At 42.1% G+C, this 16,714-nt stretch overlaps 1 protein-coding gene across 1 annotated transcript in view; it reads left to right on the top strand.

The window, feature by feature from the left end:
* Positions 1-16,714, top strand: part of Cfap54 (cilia and flagella associated protein 54) — a 284,591-nt gene that overhangs the window by 143,575 nt on the left and 124,302 nt on the right. The window contains exons 45-47 of the mRNA XM_021174289.3: positions 2,353-2,535; positions 7,258-7,344; positions 13,742-13,864. Coding sequence (XP_021029948.1) covers positions 2,353-2,535; positions 7,258-7,344; positions 13,742-13,864 — 393 coding nt within the window. The remainder of the gene's footprint in view (positions 1-2,352; positions 2,536-7,257; positions 7,345-13,741; positions 13,865-16,714) is intronic.

Below are 16,714 nucleotides of genomic sequence, written 5' to 3'. Positions count from 1 at the left end.
GTAATGGTTCTGCTGTTTTTTTTTTTTTTTTTTTTTTGTTGTTGTTGTTGTTTTGGAGTGATGTTAGTAAACAAGTGCAGTTCATCCAGTGCCTAAAACTTGCAGGTAGCGAGGAGGAGGTAGCATGAGCTGTGCTGGGCTCTTTCCTGTGAGGGTTGCATTTGGCTGGTGCCGCCCTCCTCATTAGCACAGAACAGTCCCCTTTCAGTCCCTTTCCTCCTCTAAGGGGTAGACTTTTTCACATAGGGAAACTGAGTTTCCTATGCTCAGTAGGCGCTCTCTTAGTTACCAGCATAGAGCCAGTCTGTTTGACGCCACACCATTGCCAGGGTTACCTCATCTCTATAAATAAAGTTGTGCTGGGCCTCCTGAGAGAGCGTCATAAAGTGACGGCCAGAGATAAACTGGTTTAAGGCCATAGGAGTGTTGGTGTTTCTCAAGATTTCTCGATGAAGAAGAAAGGAGTTTTTATCTGAATCACAACATCAGAGAGTCAGGATGTAGCCAGGGGTGCCTTTGCCAAGGGTCCTGTTTGCTTTCATGCACTGAAAAATGCCCTTGCTTTGTGTGTTGTAGTTGGCTGATGGCTTCTAAAATCTGGATAGATAAATTCTCTGAGAAAGGCCTTCTTTAAATTTAAGAGCAGACTTTATAGGTTTTTTTGGTTTTTTGTTTTTGTTTTTTGTTTTTTTTTTAATGTTCCAGTATGTGTGTTTGCAAGGGGAGTGTGAGATGCAAAGTGTAAAGGGAGCTGTAGCCTGCCTCTGCTCCCCATGCCACACCTTAGCTTGCTATTCAGCCCCTCATTTATATTGTTGATGTTCTACAAAGTGTACGATTAAAAAGGGTTAGCTTCTTGTTTAATGTAATATTAAATATCACTACATTAGTAACGCTGTACCTAAAATGAGCACAAGCCTATGAGAGTTATCTTAGAAGCTGGTTAATTTTTTTAATTAAAAATTTAAAAGGTAAATAAAATGATATCACTTTCCTTCATCCCTTTCTTAATTCCATCCTCTCCTAAATTACCCCGCCCCCCCTATACATATCCTCCTGAATCCCTCTACTCTTATTTGTATGTATGTCGTTTCAAGACTGACCTCTTAGTAGTGGATAACAAATGAAGGAACTCTTCCTTGGGAAGACTGTTTCTCCCACTCTCAGTATTCCTCACTTACCTGCCGTTCTTTGTCTATGGGTGGGAGCCTGTGGGATTTCTCCTGGGTATGAGTAGAACACAGTTGGGAATTATGCTGACTCAGTAAAGTGACAGTGACAGGTGCTGCCCTAAGGTCCACGACTCACCAGCATTGGGGATTTGACCGGGTTTCCTGTCTCAGGCATGATTTAGATTTCCCTCTTGTCGAGCAGGCCTTAAGTCCAGCGGAGCTGTTGGTTACTGCCGAGCTATGAATGCCACCATTCCACCCTTGAGTGTATTGTGCCACGTTGATCACTGTTGTAGCTTGTGAATGTTATAACTAGGCAGCAATCTTAGTTGTCTTACTCCCTTGCAAGCTTGATATCACCTTCCAGCACGATTGCAGCTAGTTCTCAGGGAGAACTTCTGTCTGTTCATTTTAAAAGTGGTTTTACAAAGCAAATTAGAGACATTCAAATTCCCAACAAACTTATTCATCCTTGAAAATTGGATACCTTATACTGTTAGTAATAATCAAATTGGAAAACTTTCTTGATAATATGCATTAAATGACTTCATAATGTTTTGTCTTCAACTAATGGTTAAGCATTAAAATAATCAAAGAAATACTTCCAAATATAAATTTTGGTTTTATCAATATATCTTCTTACCTAACATGTTGCAATGAGTTACATAAGAGACACTGGTTTAGAATCTCCTCTGACTCGTTTAGACTCCAATTACCATCTCTCCTCTGGTCACCAGAGTGTTTTGAGTTAAATAGACATGGCTGGGAATCTTTTTATTCCATCATTAACGTGTAAACTCATATAGATTAATTGTTTAATCCTTCACTTGTGAAATAACAAACCTTTGTTCTAAGAGTATGTTAGGAGAGGATTAAATGAGATACTATTCACACAGAATTTACCAGCAGCATACAACACAGGCCCCACCAAATGATAATACAATGATATCTGGTTTGAAAACAGTAAGTGTACTAGTATAGTGGAACTCACAAAGCCCACCTGGAGTGACAACAGCATCAGGAACCTATGATGATGATAATATGGATAAGCACTGTTTACTGTGGCGTGCCCCACCCAGAGCTCACACAGTGCCCTTCAGGAAGTGGCAGCCGTGCCTGTCTTTGCTTGCTCGTTGGCGCGGGTGAGATACTGTATGTGGCTCTTTGTTTCACTTCTCAGAGTCTGCTCCGCACTACGCTCCCACATCCCAAAGCCGAACGTAGCTATGCTCAGTACGAAATCACCCAGCTCCTCCCCGGCATCGAGCTCTTCTCGGACAAATTCAGGGCCGACATCTGCAGTGTTATCGCAAGCCTGTATTACGTCATCCGTGAGCTGCACTATGCTAAGTACAACCTCATAGTAAGTTATGTGTAAGACCAATAGCTCCTAATTACCTATGGGTAGTGATGGGATAATGTTTTTTTATTGTAATTTTTTCATGATGTCTTCTGATCATATTTTTCTGTTTTCATGGATTTTTTTAAAAAAAATGACTCAGTGCATTTCATTAGGGTTGCTTAGCAACAGGAGCAGTGAGGAGAGAGGTTATTTACAGCACCCTGTAGAACCTTAGCAGTGTCTACACCACTGAAGAAAATGTCCCTACCCAACTCCAACCATCATTTGATCCTTAGAGCTTGTGAAACTCTCCTGTCCTACCTACCCCTAACTGCCTGTGTATCCTCAGGGAGAAGTGGGGCCTCATGGCTCTCTTCCCTCGCCATGATGAAGTGTTCCTGGGTTCAATCACGTGCAGGTTTTGTACAAGTAATCACAGCTGCTGTGTCTCAGGGGTGCCATGGCCACCCCATGCCCAGACAGCATTCCATAACACTCTCCCCTGTCCTCTAAGGCTTACTTTTTTTTTCTACCTCTCCTTCGTAGTGCTCTCTGAACTCTACAGCCAATACAGATGTCCCATCTATACCTAAGCATTAAACTGTCATTTATTCTCAAGAGTTTGACCAGTTATGCCTTGTCCCCCTGCAAAAAGAAGATTCTCTGAGCAAAGTTGACAGCAGCACTCATGTAGAGGACAAATGTAGTTATTTAGAACACAACTAGGTAGGTGCACTGTGTTCATTTAGCAAAACAACAGTAGCTTCCCCACTCAGGCCTGTGACTCTGTCGCCACAGGCTTTTTCCTGGGTTTTGGGTACTGGATGTGAGTTCCTTCTGGTGTAACACGTCTCAATTCTGATGGGAAAATGGTTGGTGACCCCTGTAACAGAGTTGCCATGATCGTACCACCAGAGACCCCGTTTATGGCAGATCAGTAGTTTAGCATGCAGTCTGAGCCCCAGCCACTGGCCTAGCAGCCTCTGGTACTATAAGGGCTAACCAGCAAGGAGGAGCCTTCCATTTTCCTTCCAGCTTGGTTTGTCTATGCGCTATGACTGTAACATATGGTATCTTAATCAACAGGGCCTCACCGTCTAGTTGGTAAGCACCCCACTGCAGTGGCAAATGCCTGTTTTGTTTTGGGGGACCCTTAGGGTGCTGTCTGTAGACTTGCAGGGAGCTAGCTTTCCCTCAGCATCAGGCTTTCCACTGAGAACCTATGACTTCTAGGACAGAAGTCTTTATCTGCCCACGTAGGCTACCTCCATTACAACTCTTCCATTATTATTATTAATTATTATTATTATTTGTAATTAGTTTACCAAGTGTCCTGTTTTCTTATGGAGTTTTCACACAGTCTGTTTTATTTGAGCTTCCTCCTCACATCCCCAGAGTCCCTGTTCTCCTTCCTGCTTTAACCTTCTGCACCCTGCACCTCCCCACTGAGACTTTCATACATGCGTGTTCTGCTACTTCCCCCACTTATACAGCCTCTTCGCTTACTGCAAGACATTTTCTAACTTAGCTTCTACTTTGCAGACTTTGCCAATGTACATATGGTTACAACTTGTAAAATCATACTTTGGATTCTTACCTATACTTCTAAGACTGGTTTTCCACAGTCTCTGCCGGTCCTCTTTGTGTCATGTGTCTGATTTTTGTGTTCTTTTGTGCTCTCCAACTTCACTCTTCTTTCCCTTTACCATGGCCTATGTATTCTCTGTTATAGATTCATCTAAGAACAACAAATGATAACTGTGAGATAAAAGGCAAACATGTCTCAATGTCTCTAGAACCCCCAATGTCCAAAAACAGCTTATTCCCCCCCCCCTTTGGGTGGAAGAAATCAAAGTATATATCACAAACTTGAAGTTAGTGTCAACTTAAGAATAAATTAATATGCTCTAGACACTGGCCAGGTTTTATTTTCTCTCTTCCATCTCTCCTTTATTGTATGCACTTCTGTCCATTTTTAAAAAATATCTACTCCCCTCTTACATTTGTTTCTTTTTCTTTTTTTTCTGGTTGTTCATACAGCTTTCATATCTACTTTCATACCTATGTTTATATGTCTGTTTGTCTGTGTCTGTCTGTCTGTCTATCTATCTGTCTATATATCTATTTCTATATGTAGATATGGATTGATATAGAATTCAACTCTCTTCTTATATTACAAATACTTATTGTCATGGATATAAATTGTTGAATTATAAAACCCAGTGAAGAAGTGGAGAGGGTTCTCAGTGCTTTCAACACTGGGAAGATTTGGCAAGGACTTGCTTACTTAAGGAAAAAAACCCCAAACAATGATACTCTGTTTCCTGTAGTGCAGTTCACATCTGGACTGGGATACGCTTCCATCCCCTGGGGAGCCCCCAGCTGCCTCCCCATGTTCATATACAACACATATCACGGTGCTAAAAAAGAAATGCGACATTTTCCCTCTACAGCTTCAGAAATTGAGAATGTTTTTTTTTTCTGAATAATTGAGCAATAGGCAGCAATAAAATAGTGTGTTTTTATTTCTCATTAAAGAAAAGAAACTAAATCTCAGAGGTAATTGCTCTTGGTGTTTTGTGCTGCATTAATTGTAGAAAAAGGTTTTGTTTCACATTTGCAGTGCATAATTGTCGAAAAGTGTATTATGTTCAAAGTCATTTAAAACTAATTCTAATCTTTTACAAAAGTGATTACTGGTTGTAGCTTCTAACTGACCCACCATTCGATGTCCCCCAACCAGACAGAAGCAGTAAGCAATTTCTGTTCTGTGTTACATTGTCCGTGAGAAAAAGCCTCTCGGCAAATGAGACTTCTGTAAAATTCAGACTCTGCTCTGAGACAGTAATTTGATTCATTCAGGTCTGCTGATTTGGGTCTATAATCCCAGCTTCTCACGAGCCTGAGACTATAGGGCCACAAGTTCAAGGCCTGCCTCAGATTTTAGGTAACTAAAACACTAGCCTGGCCAGCTTATTAAGAAACATCTTAAAATAAAAAATAAAAGTCAAAGATGTTAGGAGACATAGTACAGTGGTAGAGTTCTTTCCTAAAATGAGCAAGGCCCTTGGCTCACCCCTCTGTCTAGAGAAGGTAAAATAAGTATGGAATCCCACCTTTTGCTTGCCAGGTGCAGCTGCAGGAAGGAAGCTCCTGGTCTGAGTTGAGATCAGGAGCTGTTCCAATATCTAGGCCAAACCATCCCCTGCTCCGATGGCTCAGCTGAAATACTGGTCTGTAGTCTGTGGCCATTCACATAGCCACAAGGCTGAAAGCATTACTGGGCTGTGGGTTTAACGTTAAGACAATGAAATACTAAGTGAAGAGAGAGCTTGGCTTTAGCCAGTTGACTCTGTGCTCTGTAGAGGCTGGGACCAAGCAGAGTTTTTGTTCTCACTCAACAGTGAGATGAGGCACATTACTCTTTGGCCACGGAAAGGTACTGACTGAAGATATTGTAGATAACACTTCGTAGATAAGTAAGAGGGGGCATGAGCGTAGATCTACATTTTTTAATAGCATGTTTTCTAGCCCTCACACATTTACATTGCTATTACTTTTAAAAGAAGAGAATTAATTGTACTTGAGATCTTGCCCCCCCCACCCCTTTGGGGTCACAAATGACTTGGTTTTGGAACTCTCTGGTAGCATCTTCAAGGTCTAGTAAAATTAGGAAGCATATGCTGGTAATTGTCATCTTGATAGGGTTGGGACCCACCATGGAAACAAGCCTCTAGGCATATACGTGAGAGACTTTCTGAGAGAGGTTACCTGAAATAGAGATACGATCCTTAAATTCGGGCAGTGACATTCCACAGACTGGGGTCCTGAACTAAATGAAAAGGAGAAAGTGGAGTGGGTTTGGCCTAATATTGTTTGTATTCTAATGTTAACTTGGGTGCCCCAAAACAGAGACCCTGGCCCCAGTTAATTCTGATTTGTAAATAAAGATACCTGTAGCCAATAGCTGGAGAGAAGAGGCATAGGTAGGGTTTAGGTGACCTGGGTTTGGGACCATGAGGAAGGAGGAGGAGGAAAGGAAAGGGCCACCATGCCTTAGAAGAGTGTGCAGGAGGAGACAGGAGCCACCATGGTGGAGAGAAGCAAGGAGAGCGCCCTGGGCTCTGTGCCAAGAGAACCCAGAGGGCTGACTCATTAGAGTTAAGAGCAGCCAAGGTGGAACATAAGAGTTAGTAAATAGTAACTCAGAGTTATGGATGGGAAAGTGGATTCTAACAGCATGGGTAGTAGGCAATCACCCAGCTATTGAGCATATCAAAATATTAAGGCTGTGCGTGTGTTTCATCTAGAACACAAATGGTCAAAAGCAGGAAAGAACCCCACGTTGGGATTTATTAAAATACTCATTCTACAAGAAAGCAGGCTGAGCATCACCATTTATCTCTCTGCCTCCTGACTGAGGCTGCAGTGTGGACCAGCTGCCTCATGCTCCTGCAGCCACGCCCCTCTGCCCCAGGATGGCCTGGACCCCCCAGACTAGAGCTGTGGTAAACGTTTCCTTCCCTCAGTTACTCATGACACATGTTTTATTGCACCAATAAGAAAGTTAACTAATGTAGCTAGGCAGACCATTTCACTTGTACAAAACAGTTTATTTTGCTCATTTGGAAATTGTGATATTTGTGTAACACATTCTATAGTTAATGTTTGGCAAAATTGGATTGCTGGTCTATTAAGTTGATAAGTTATATCTTAAAACAAAGAATGTTTTTCTCCTGGTAGGTTCTGCCTCTTCTTGCACTGTACCAATATTTTGTGTCTGTCATTTGCCAAGACATAGTCAGAAATCTAGAAGCAAGAATCCTCAAGGTATGTATGTGACAGATTTTTTTAATACTTTTGACATGCTTTTTCTTTTAAGAGTACTGTTGTGTCTTCATTTGATTCTAATGCTTATTAATAAGCTGTTAAGAACATGGTGTCATATTGATGTAAAAATAATGTACTTTGGGCAACTGGGAAGATGGCTCAGGAGCTAAAAGTACTTACCACTCTTCCAGAGGACCCAAGTTCAGTTCCCAGGACCCACTTTGGGCAGCTCACAACCACCTATAGTTCTAGTTTCAGAGGCTCAACAATGTCCTTTCCTGGCTTTCATGGGCACAATATACACATATTTTTGTTGCTACTCCATAACTGTAGCTGTGCTACCATTATGAATCATGATGTAAACATCTGGACTTGCTGATGGTTTTAGGCAATCCCTTTGAAAGTGTTGTTCCACCCACAAGGGGTGTCACAACCCACAGGTTGAGAATCTCTATTTGAGACAATGCTGTGCTTGGGCCACGGTAAAATAAGGAACATTTCCACTTGGGAACAAGATTTACCCAGCACGATTTCTGAGTTCGAGGCCAGCCTGGTCTACAGAGTGAGTTTCATTACAGCCAGGGCTACACAGAGAAACCCTGTCTCGAAAAACAAAACAAAAGAAAAGATTTACCCAGCACAAGACAACCTGGAAGTTCCTATCGAGAGACTGGCTTCCTGCTGTTGAACAGTGTTTTGACTTCTGAAACTATTCGTAAGGGCTTCTGTGTACGTCATGGTATAAGCGATGTTTCTTTGTTCTGATAATTGACTTAATGAGAGCAGACAGTCGCTTCTGTAACCCAGTCCGCTTTAGAGATTCATGTGCTCTTGGCCTGACCTCTGTATAGAATGGGAACCCTAAGGATCTCAGGGGTGCTTGCCTTCTTCCCTAGTTGCGCATGCTGGGTGTTTGCCCCTTGGTTTAGTTTATTTCTGTACATGGACCATTTCAATCATTTCAATGCCCTGCAGTTTTGTCCTAGTCTGTACCTTCTGAGTGCTAATGTGGAATTAAACCCTAGCTGTGCCCCGCCCCACACTTACACATAAGCACAGATCATATTAACCGAGGTCTTTCCCCTGCTATAGTTTTCTTTAATAAACACTGTGAAAAGTGGAGAAATTTAAGGAAGAAAAACAGTTAAAATAAAATATTTAGCATTCTTGAGCTTAAATTATGTCTTGACCATCATTTTACACATTCCACTCATGCTGTGACACAATCAGCTTTATCCCACCTAATATTTCACAAAGAGATCATTTAAAAAGAGCTGAGTTAGGGGTGGGAGAGTTGGCTCAGTGGTTAAGATCTCTGACTGTTCTTCTAGAGTACCTGGGTCCGTAACTCCAGTTCCAGGGGATCTGGTGTTCTTCTCTTCTAGCTGGCTCAGGCACCAGGCATGCATGTAGTACACACACACACACACACACACACACACACACACACACACACACACACATTCACATTCACACAGATACACATTTATACACACTCACACTCAAACACACCTACACACTCACACATATACACATATAATAATAAAATGAACCTTTAAGAAAGCAGATCTATGCTTTTGCAGTTTTCATCTCTGATGTAAACACTCCCAATGCAGTTATCCTCAAGCTTCCCACAAAACATCGCTAGAGCAGCAGACGGGACAAGAGATGCGTGCCAGCTCTTGTGGTTGGAAAAGATCAGGTTCTAGAACAGCACTGCAGGACCTGACCCCTGTTCACCTCCATACAGTGCTCTGGGGCAATGCTCCAGCGGACCACTTTCCTTCTCCTTTGGAGACTCAACTTTTCTCCCTCAAATTCCTCCTGTTTTTCAACGAGTAGAAATTGGATTTCTCTGTAACCTGCATCTCCTTCTAGAACTTTTGGCCCTTGGTGAATAGTCCATTGCTTTCTATTTCTAAACAGAGAAATCTTTAAGGACTTCATAAATATTCATGTGGATGCTGAAAGCATCTGGTTTTCCATCTGTGAATTACTGACTCATGGATTATCTTGCTTTTGCACTTTAATAGCACTTAAAAACAAACAAACAAACAAACCAACCAACCAACCAACAAACTCAACCTCCCTCTCTCTCCAAGACTGCAGTATTCTTGAGGCTAGGATCTGTATCTTACTCAGTTTTTAAAATTTCCTGAGCTGTATTGGGCCACATATTTCGTGTTCATTAGTTGATTTTTAGATTAAACTTGGTAGGTATTTGTTGAGTGCCAACTGTCTATGCGTTTGTTCACTGCCACACGCATTAAAATAATTGACAAATATTCATTTCAAAGTAAGATTTGGGGCTGGTTGAGATGGCTCCTCTGGATAAAGGCACTCACCAACAAACCGGACAAGAATTTGTGCTCGGGAGCCCACATAGTAGAGAAACTGACTCCCACAACTTGTCCTGACTTTCATACATGTTCAGTGGTAGCCCCCTAATAAATAAACAACATTTTGAAAAGACTTACTGAATGCCTCTTATTTTAAAAAAGCATGTTAGAAACTTGAGTCCAAGACATGTAACCCACAGTTTTTGATCATAAGGACATGATCACTGGACAGAGGGATGGGTAGACCATAAGCTGCTAACATATGTACCTGTCACTTGACGATTTGTAGGTGAATTTGATGAGACTTACTCCCAAAGTTTGAAGAAGAAACAAATGGCTCTGGTCCAAAGGTTTCACTAAATAGGCAGAATTTAGGTTTGAAAACAAGACAACTTAGTCAGTGGCAAAGAGAGCGATTTTGGAAAGATACAGAAGTGGGAAAAATTTGATTTGTTTTGGGGACAGAGTGTTTTTGTGCTACTACAATTGGAAATTCTGAACAGGGAGACTGTCAACAATAACAGGAGAAGTGTCTGAGAGCTATGCTGGGTAGCTGTTTCTTCTCCTGATTGTACATGATCATTGCTGTCTTGGATCACAGTAGAAGATCCCCAAGAACCAAGAATGGACCTATTAAAATTCTCTCATTGGTGGAAGGCAGAGAGGTTCTTGGGGCTCAGAGCCTCCTAAGACCATTCCCCTCCTGGAGATAGAAACAGTTACCTGGGTTGGAACTTTTTGGTAGAGTAGCTTTTTGTGAGTTGTCCATGCTGCAGGTGGATTCTTCAGTGGTGTAACTGCCCATGGGTTGCACAGAGTACTTTGTGGTGTTACCTTCAAGTCTCCTTTGAGTCTTTCATGTGTCTATAAATAACCTCGAAAAACTCATAGTTCACCACATTAGATGAAGGCAGAATTCTGACTTTGGTTATGATTTTGTCATACAGTGGCTATGAAGCCAGTGAAGAACTAGCTGTTTGGAGCTTTGGCACGGAGGGTTATTCACTATAGAATGCTGGTCAGGAGAATGATACCACCAGGAGTAGTGCCTGCTAACCTTGCTGGGAACAATGTGAAACAGACACGAGATCTTATTGGCACAGTAAGACTCAAAACTCGGATTAAGTTCTTGACAAATGCAAGGCAAAAGATAGATCCCACAGAAGAAGGAGTGGCAGTCTGTATGATCAGAACCTGTGTGACCTTCCTGAAGTAACTGGAGTGTCAGTAAGTGAAAGAGAAACATCATACTTGGGGAACACTGAGTAATGATGCCCCTTGACTAGCCAGGTGTGATTTTTGCGGTTAAATTTCTAGGGTGTAGTAAAGTCTTCCAGGGAACGTTGTAAGGCCTCTCTATGATCTGCTTCTCTGCTTCACTGTAGACCTGCTAACCCCATCAAAGATTTATTCTCAACATTTCAAATGTTCCCAGGAAGGGTATGATTGCTTCAAAAGGTGTATCACAGTTTGATTGATGTCCTGTTCTTAGTGTCCTCTGGCTAGTTTCCATAGAGTAGGTCACCGTTACTCAAACTGCTTAAATGGCTATGATGAAATAAGTCAGAGTTAGCCTTGGCTGATGTTGTTTTGGTCCAGTGGTCTGACCACCCAAAGGTCTGCAGGAATATTTTCTTATAGTGGTCAATGAAAGTAATGGAGACCTGGGGTCCAGAAGAGTCCATCTGTCTCCCCAACTGCTGGTTTTGGTATATGATGACTGTGGGGTTGACGTAGGGGATGGATAGAGACCCCCATCTCTTCAGCAACAGTTGAAGTGAGCAGCTCAACAGACAAATGGCTTTAATGTTCCAATTAAGAACAGTCTTGTGGCCTTTTGTGTTTTATTTACATGTTAGTTTACCAAACTATTTCCCCTAATTTGCATTTTTAACTCCTTAAACTGTTTTTTGTTTTTTCTACTCTTGAAGTTCCTAAACCAAGTACAGAAAGGAAAACAGAGAATAAGGTGTATTGGCTGAAGATAAATTGATTTGCCTTTATCTATGTGGAATGTGTGTGTTTTCATCCAACTTTGTGCTTTATTCTTTGTATCCATTCATATGTACCCCTAAAAGTCTTCATAACTTTTTTCCTTTGCTGACACTGAACTTAGAGCCTTATCTACAGTAGCATGAACTTCACCTCTGAGATGCACCCTCAGCCCACGTGTTTGACACAGTCTCACTCTGACATAGACTGACTTTATATTCTTGATGGAGGACTGGCTTGAAACTCACTGATATTCAAAACCACTGGGATTTCAAGCATTCCCTATCACACCCATCACATACATCACACCCATCACATACATCACACCCATCGCACAGAACACACCTCACACACATCAACCCACATCATACCCATCAACATCCATCACACACATCACACTCATCACACATATCAATATACATTACATACATCACACACATCACACTCATCACACACATCATACCCATCAGCACACATCAACACTGATCATGCCTACTAATACCCATCACATGCATACCACCCATCACACACATACCCATCACACCCATCACACACATCACACACATCACACCTATCACACACATCACACTCATCACACCCATCACACCCATCACATCTATCACACACATCACACACATCACACTCATCACATACATCACATCCATCACACCCATCACATCCATCACACACCCATCACATCCATCACACATATCACACCCATCACACCCATCACACTCATCACACCCATCACACCCATCACACACCTATCACATCCATCACACCCATCACATCCATCACACTCATCACACTCATCACACCCATCATGACTATCACACACACAGCACTCTTTTTCTTTTTTTTTTCTTTTTTTTGTGTGTTTGCACTCTTTTTCATACTGCAAAAAGAGCTCTCTACTGTGATCTAAAGTCTCTGTGTATTTGGTCACCATGTGTGCCCACTTCCTCTCTATCTCTTGTTTCCAGCAACACAAGACCTATGAACTCTGTGCTCAGGGGCCTCTCGGCGTGTTTCCTCTCTCCTTTATATGATTCCCAGACCTTCTCTTGAAGGGTTTTTCCTCGATGGAGTTTTCTGAGACCCCACTATTGAAAGCAGAATTTTGTCAACATCTCTAAGGGATGTGCAACAAACATGCTGAATGCCAGCTTCCCTTCCTTTAACTTCCCGATTTAGTCCAACTGAATTGTATTTAAAACAGACCTTGCAGAATGTATAGCCACCAACTGGTTAAAAGCGGTAAGCATATGGCTTTAAAACTGACACTGTTAATTATAGATAAGAAAATTAATAGCTGTCTCCATGTTGACACACTGTGCTTTTGTCTGACTTTCCTTAGAGGGTTCAAGAACATCAGGCTTCTTTTCACTTGGCTTTTCCCCCAGTTTCCCATGGGAACCATGGGAACAAAGAGATGAGTTCAATTCATTTTTTAAAACTTTTCCATGGCTGCTATATTTTTGTGTCTGCCTCTGATGAAGCTAAGGGACAGCTGACGATAGCCTGTTACTCTGAATGACGACCCTGCTGTTGTTAGTTCTGTGGTCCTCTGCACACGTAAACAGATGTTTTCATAAGCCCATGAGTCTGTTCACTCACCAACCAGTGAGCATTGATTAGTTACACACAGCCATCTTTAAGCAGGTGTTTTGGAGCTTAGAAACCAACGAGTTTTCTCTAAAATTTGTATTTTTCTTTTGTTACTATTTTTAATTATTTTTACACTCCATATTTTATTCCCCCCCATCCACCCTCCCACTGTTTCACATCCCACACCTTCTCCCCACTTCCTGTCTCCACGTGGATGTCCTCATCCCCCATCCCACCTGATTTCTAAATTCCCTGGGGCCACCAGTCTCTTGAGGGTTAGGTGCATCAACTCTGAATGAACACAGACCTGGAAGTCCTCTACTGTATGTGTGTTGGGGGCCTCATATCAGCTGGTGTATGCTGCCTGTTTGGTGGTCCAGTGTTTGAGAGAACTTGGGGTTCCAGATATTTTAGAAATAAAAGGAACTAACTTAAAATCTGTTTTCCTCCTTTTATAGATCGAAATCCTTATAGATTTAGGCTTCTTTTCCGAAGCCTTCTATGAGCTATTCCAGATTTATCATGGAAAAAACATGCCGTGCGCCATACCTGCTGGCTATAAAGCAACAATGAAAGTTAAGGTAACCTCCCGATTTGTTTCAATGCCCCCCTCACCCCCTTTAAAGAAGTTGCGCTCTTAGAACCTAGGGAACGTTCCCGCAGAAGTGTTCACAAGTCTCCAGTGCTCCAGATCTTGCTGTTAAGGCTGGGCTGTAGAGAAATAGAATTTCATTTATCTGGAGTGGAAATGGTCTGGGAGGGAGGGTGGTCCTGGAGAGGATTATCGTGATGGAATTCAGGCTCAGGGGTACCATATGTCACTTTTTATTGTAGGTACCATGGTGGTCTCTTTAGGTATATCCTCCAACGTGTTCTAGATTTGTGGGTCTAGTCTTACTACTTTTGTTTACTGTTGTTCATCGAAGTGTCCCATTGGCATATCTTATTCGGATGTTTTTAGTTTATATACCTCTTTCTCCTCTCTCTCCTCCTCTTCCTCGTGCAGCCAGGGCTTTGTGAGTGAGCCAGGCACTGCCTCTAGGTTATAGCTCCTGCCCCTTTTAGATTTCTCATGATTTCTCCCAGGGAAGAACAGTCTTCATTTTGCCTAATCTATTTTGATCTTAGCAGATAGTTATACCTGACTTGCTTAATTTGTATTTGTAAACTGGGTAATTGAAGCATCCTTGAAAACAAGTGCTGGAGTTTACAGTGAGAACATAAATTAAATTGGAATGAGCGATTATTTTCTTCTGCTTTGGTTTTCCTGGTGATCTGGGACTTGCTGGGTGACCTTGCTTGAGGCAGATGCTGATTAGAATTTTGATTTCATTATAAGCAGTAATTTCATCACCCCAGCATATATACTTAGAATGGAAAACTAGCAATAAAGCGAGTTTGTTTCCTAAAGAGAGAGGGGAACACACATGGAGTCAAATGGGAACGGAGGTGGGGAGAATCTTGGAGGGTGTTTGGGGGAGGGGAAACCATGTTCAGAGTATATTATATGGAAAGAATTTATCTACAAAAGCACTTAAAAAAACAGCTCAAACATTAAAAAAACAAGAAGCCTACTGAGGAGCTTGGAAGATGGCTCAGTGGGGGGACGAATGCTTGTTCTGTGGTACGAGGGCCTGAGTTCAAATTCCCACACCAACATAGAAACCTGGGAATTGCTGCATGTTTTCATCCCCAGCCTTGGGCCCCAAGAGCTAGTTAGCTAGCCAACTTAGCAGAAATCTTCCAGTTTTGGCAAGAGGCCCCTGTCTCAAGGAAATACATGATAGGTAGAGGAAGGACATCTGACATCCTGCTCTGGGGTCCACTTGTACACAGAGACACATGCTCTTGTATATACATGCATGTATCACAGTGGGGGGGAGAGAGAGAGAGAAGAAGAGAAGAGAAGGAGAGAGAGAGAGAGAGAGAGAGAGAGAGAGAGAGGAAAAGAGGGGAGGGGGGAGAGGTGGGGAGGGGGCAGAGGAGGGGAGGGGGGAGAGAAAGAGAAAGAGAGAAAGAGAGAGAGCAAACAAGTCACTCTTTGGGGAGGTGGTTTGTGTGAACATGAGACCTACAGACATATGTTGGAAGTTGAACTGAAACTTAGAGGCCTTAAAAGAATCAATAAAATGGACTTGAGTTTTGACAGTCACCGCATAGACAGGCATCATATTTATGCATGGTTTAGTCCTTCATTTTAATCCTCTAGAAGGTATCTTCTCACACTCCCTATCACTGAGACAGTGCTGTTATTCAGCATAATGGGGAGGCTGGGGATGCAGTGCTATAGCAGAACAGTTGGTTAGCATGTGAGGACCCAGGATATAGCCGTAACACTGCAAACATAAGGGTGCATGCGGGCTGCAGACAACCTAGTTCCATTGATTGGCCAGGATGCATAAACTCCTGGGTCCAATCTCCCACATTGGAGTTTTATGAAATGACAAAATGAAAAGTGAGTGTAGTCATGCATGCCTATGATCCCAGTACTCAGCAAAATGGAAGCAGGATTAAGGTTATTCCAGGCAAGCTTGAGTCCAGCTAGGCTTTATGAGACTGTGAAGTTGTGTATAGAACACCCTAATAGAAATTTTCATTAAACATACACACACACACACACAGAGACACACACAGACACACACAGACACACACACATCACACACAAACTGTATATCTATATATTATACATTATATGGTATATGTGTTGTAAAGTGTATGTTTATCTGCCTAGCTGTCTACAACTTGCCTACTTGTCCTAGTTAGGGTTACTATTGATGCGATAAAAGACTATAACAAAAACAAACAAACAAACAAACAAAAACAAGACGTGGAAAGGAAATGGTTCATTTGGCTTACACTTCCACATTGTAGTCCATCACTGAAGGAACTCAAGCAGGGCAGGAACCTGGAGGCAGGAGCTGATGCAGAGGCCGTGGAGGGGTGTTGCTTACTGGCTTGCTCCTCATAGCTTGGTCAGCCTGCTTTCTTATAGAACTCAGGTTCACCAGCCCAGGGACAGCATCACCCACAAGAGACTGGACCCTCCTTCATCAATCAATAACTAATATGATACCCTACAGGTTTGTCCACAGTCCAATCTTAAGGAGCCATTTTCTTAACAGAGGCTCCCTTTTCTGTGATGACATCAAATTGGCACACCACCCATCAGGAAAGAAGTATATTCTCTCCTTTCTGTGGTATAAATGAATTTATCTTCTTATCTGGATTAAATTAGTGCTCTTTTCTTGCTTGCTTCACAGCCAACAGTAGTTTCTTATTAGAAATAGTCTGTTTTTTGTTATTACAAGTATAGTTTGAAAGAGTCACACTACATCTTGAGTGCTTACTGAATATAGACACTGTGCTACGTATGGAGAAGGAGCAGTGAACATCTGCCTGAAGATACTGCTGTCCTGCTGTCCTGAAACTTG

This window comes from Mus caroli, unplaced genomic scaffold (assembly GCF_978045245.1).
Source record: "Mus caroli unplaced genomic scaffold, Mus_caroli_1 scaffold_9, whole genome shotgun sequence".
Classification (NCBI taxonomy): Eukaryota; Metazoa; Chordata; class Mammalia; order Rodentia; family Muridae; genus Mus; species Mus caroli.
Note: the sequence above shows the minus strand (reverse complement) of the source record. Positions and strands in the feature narration are given on the sequence as shown.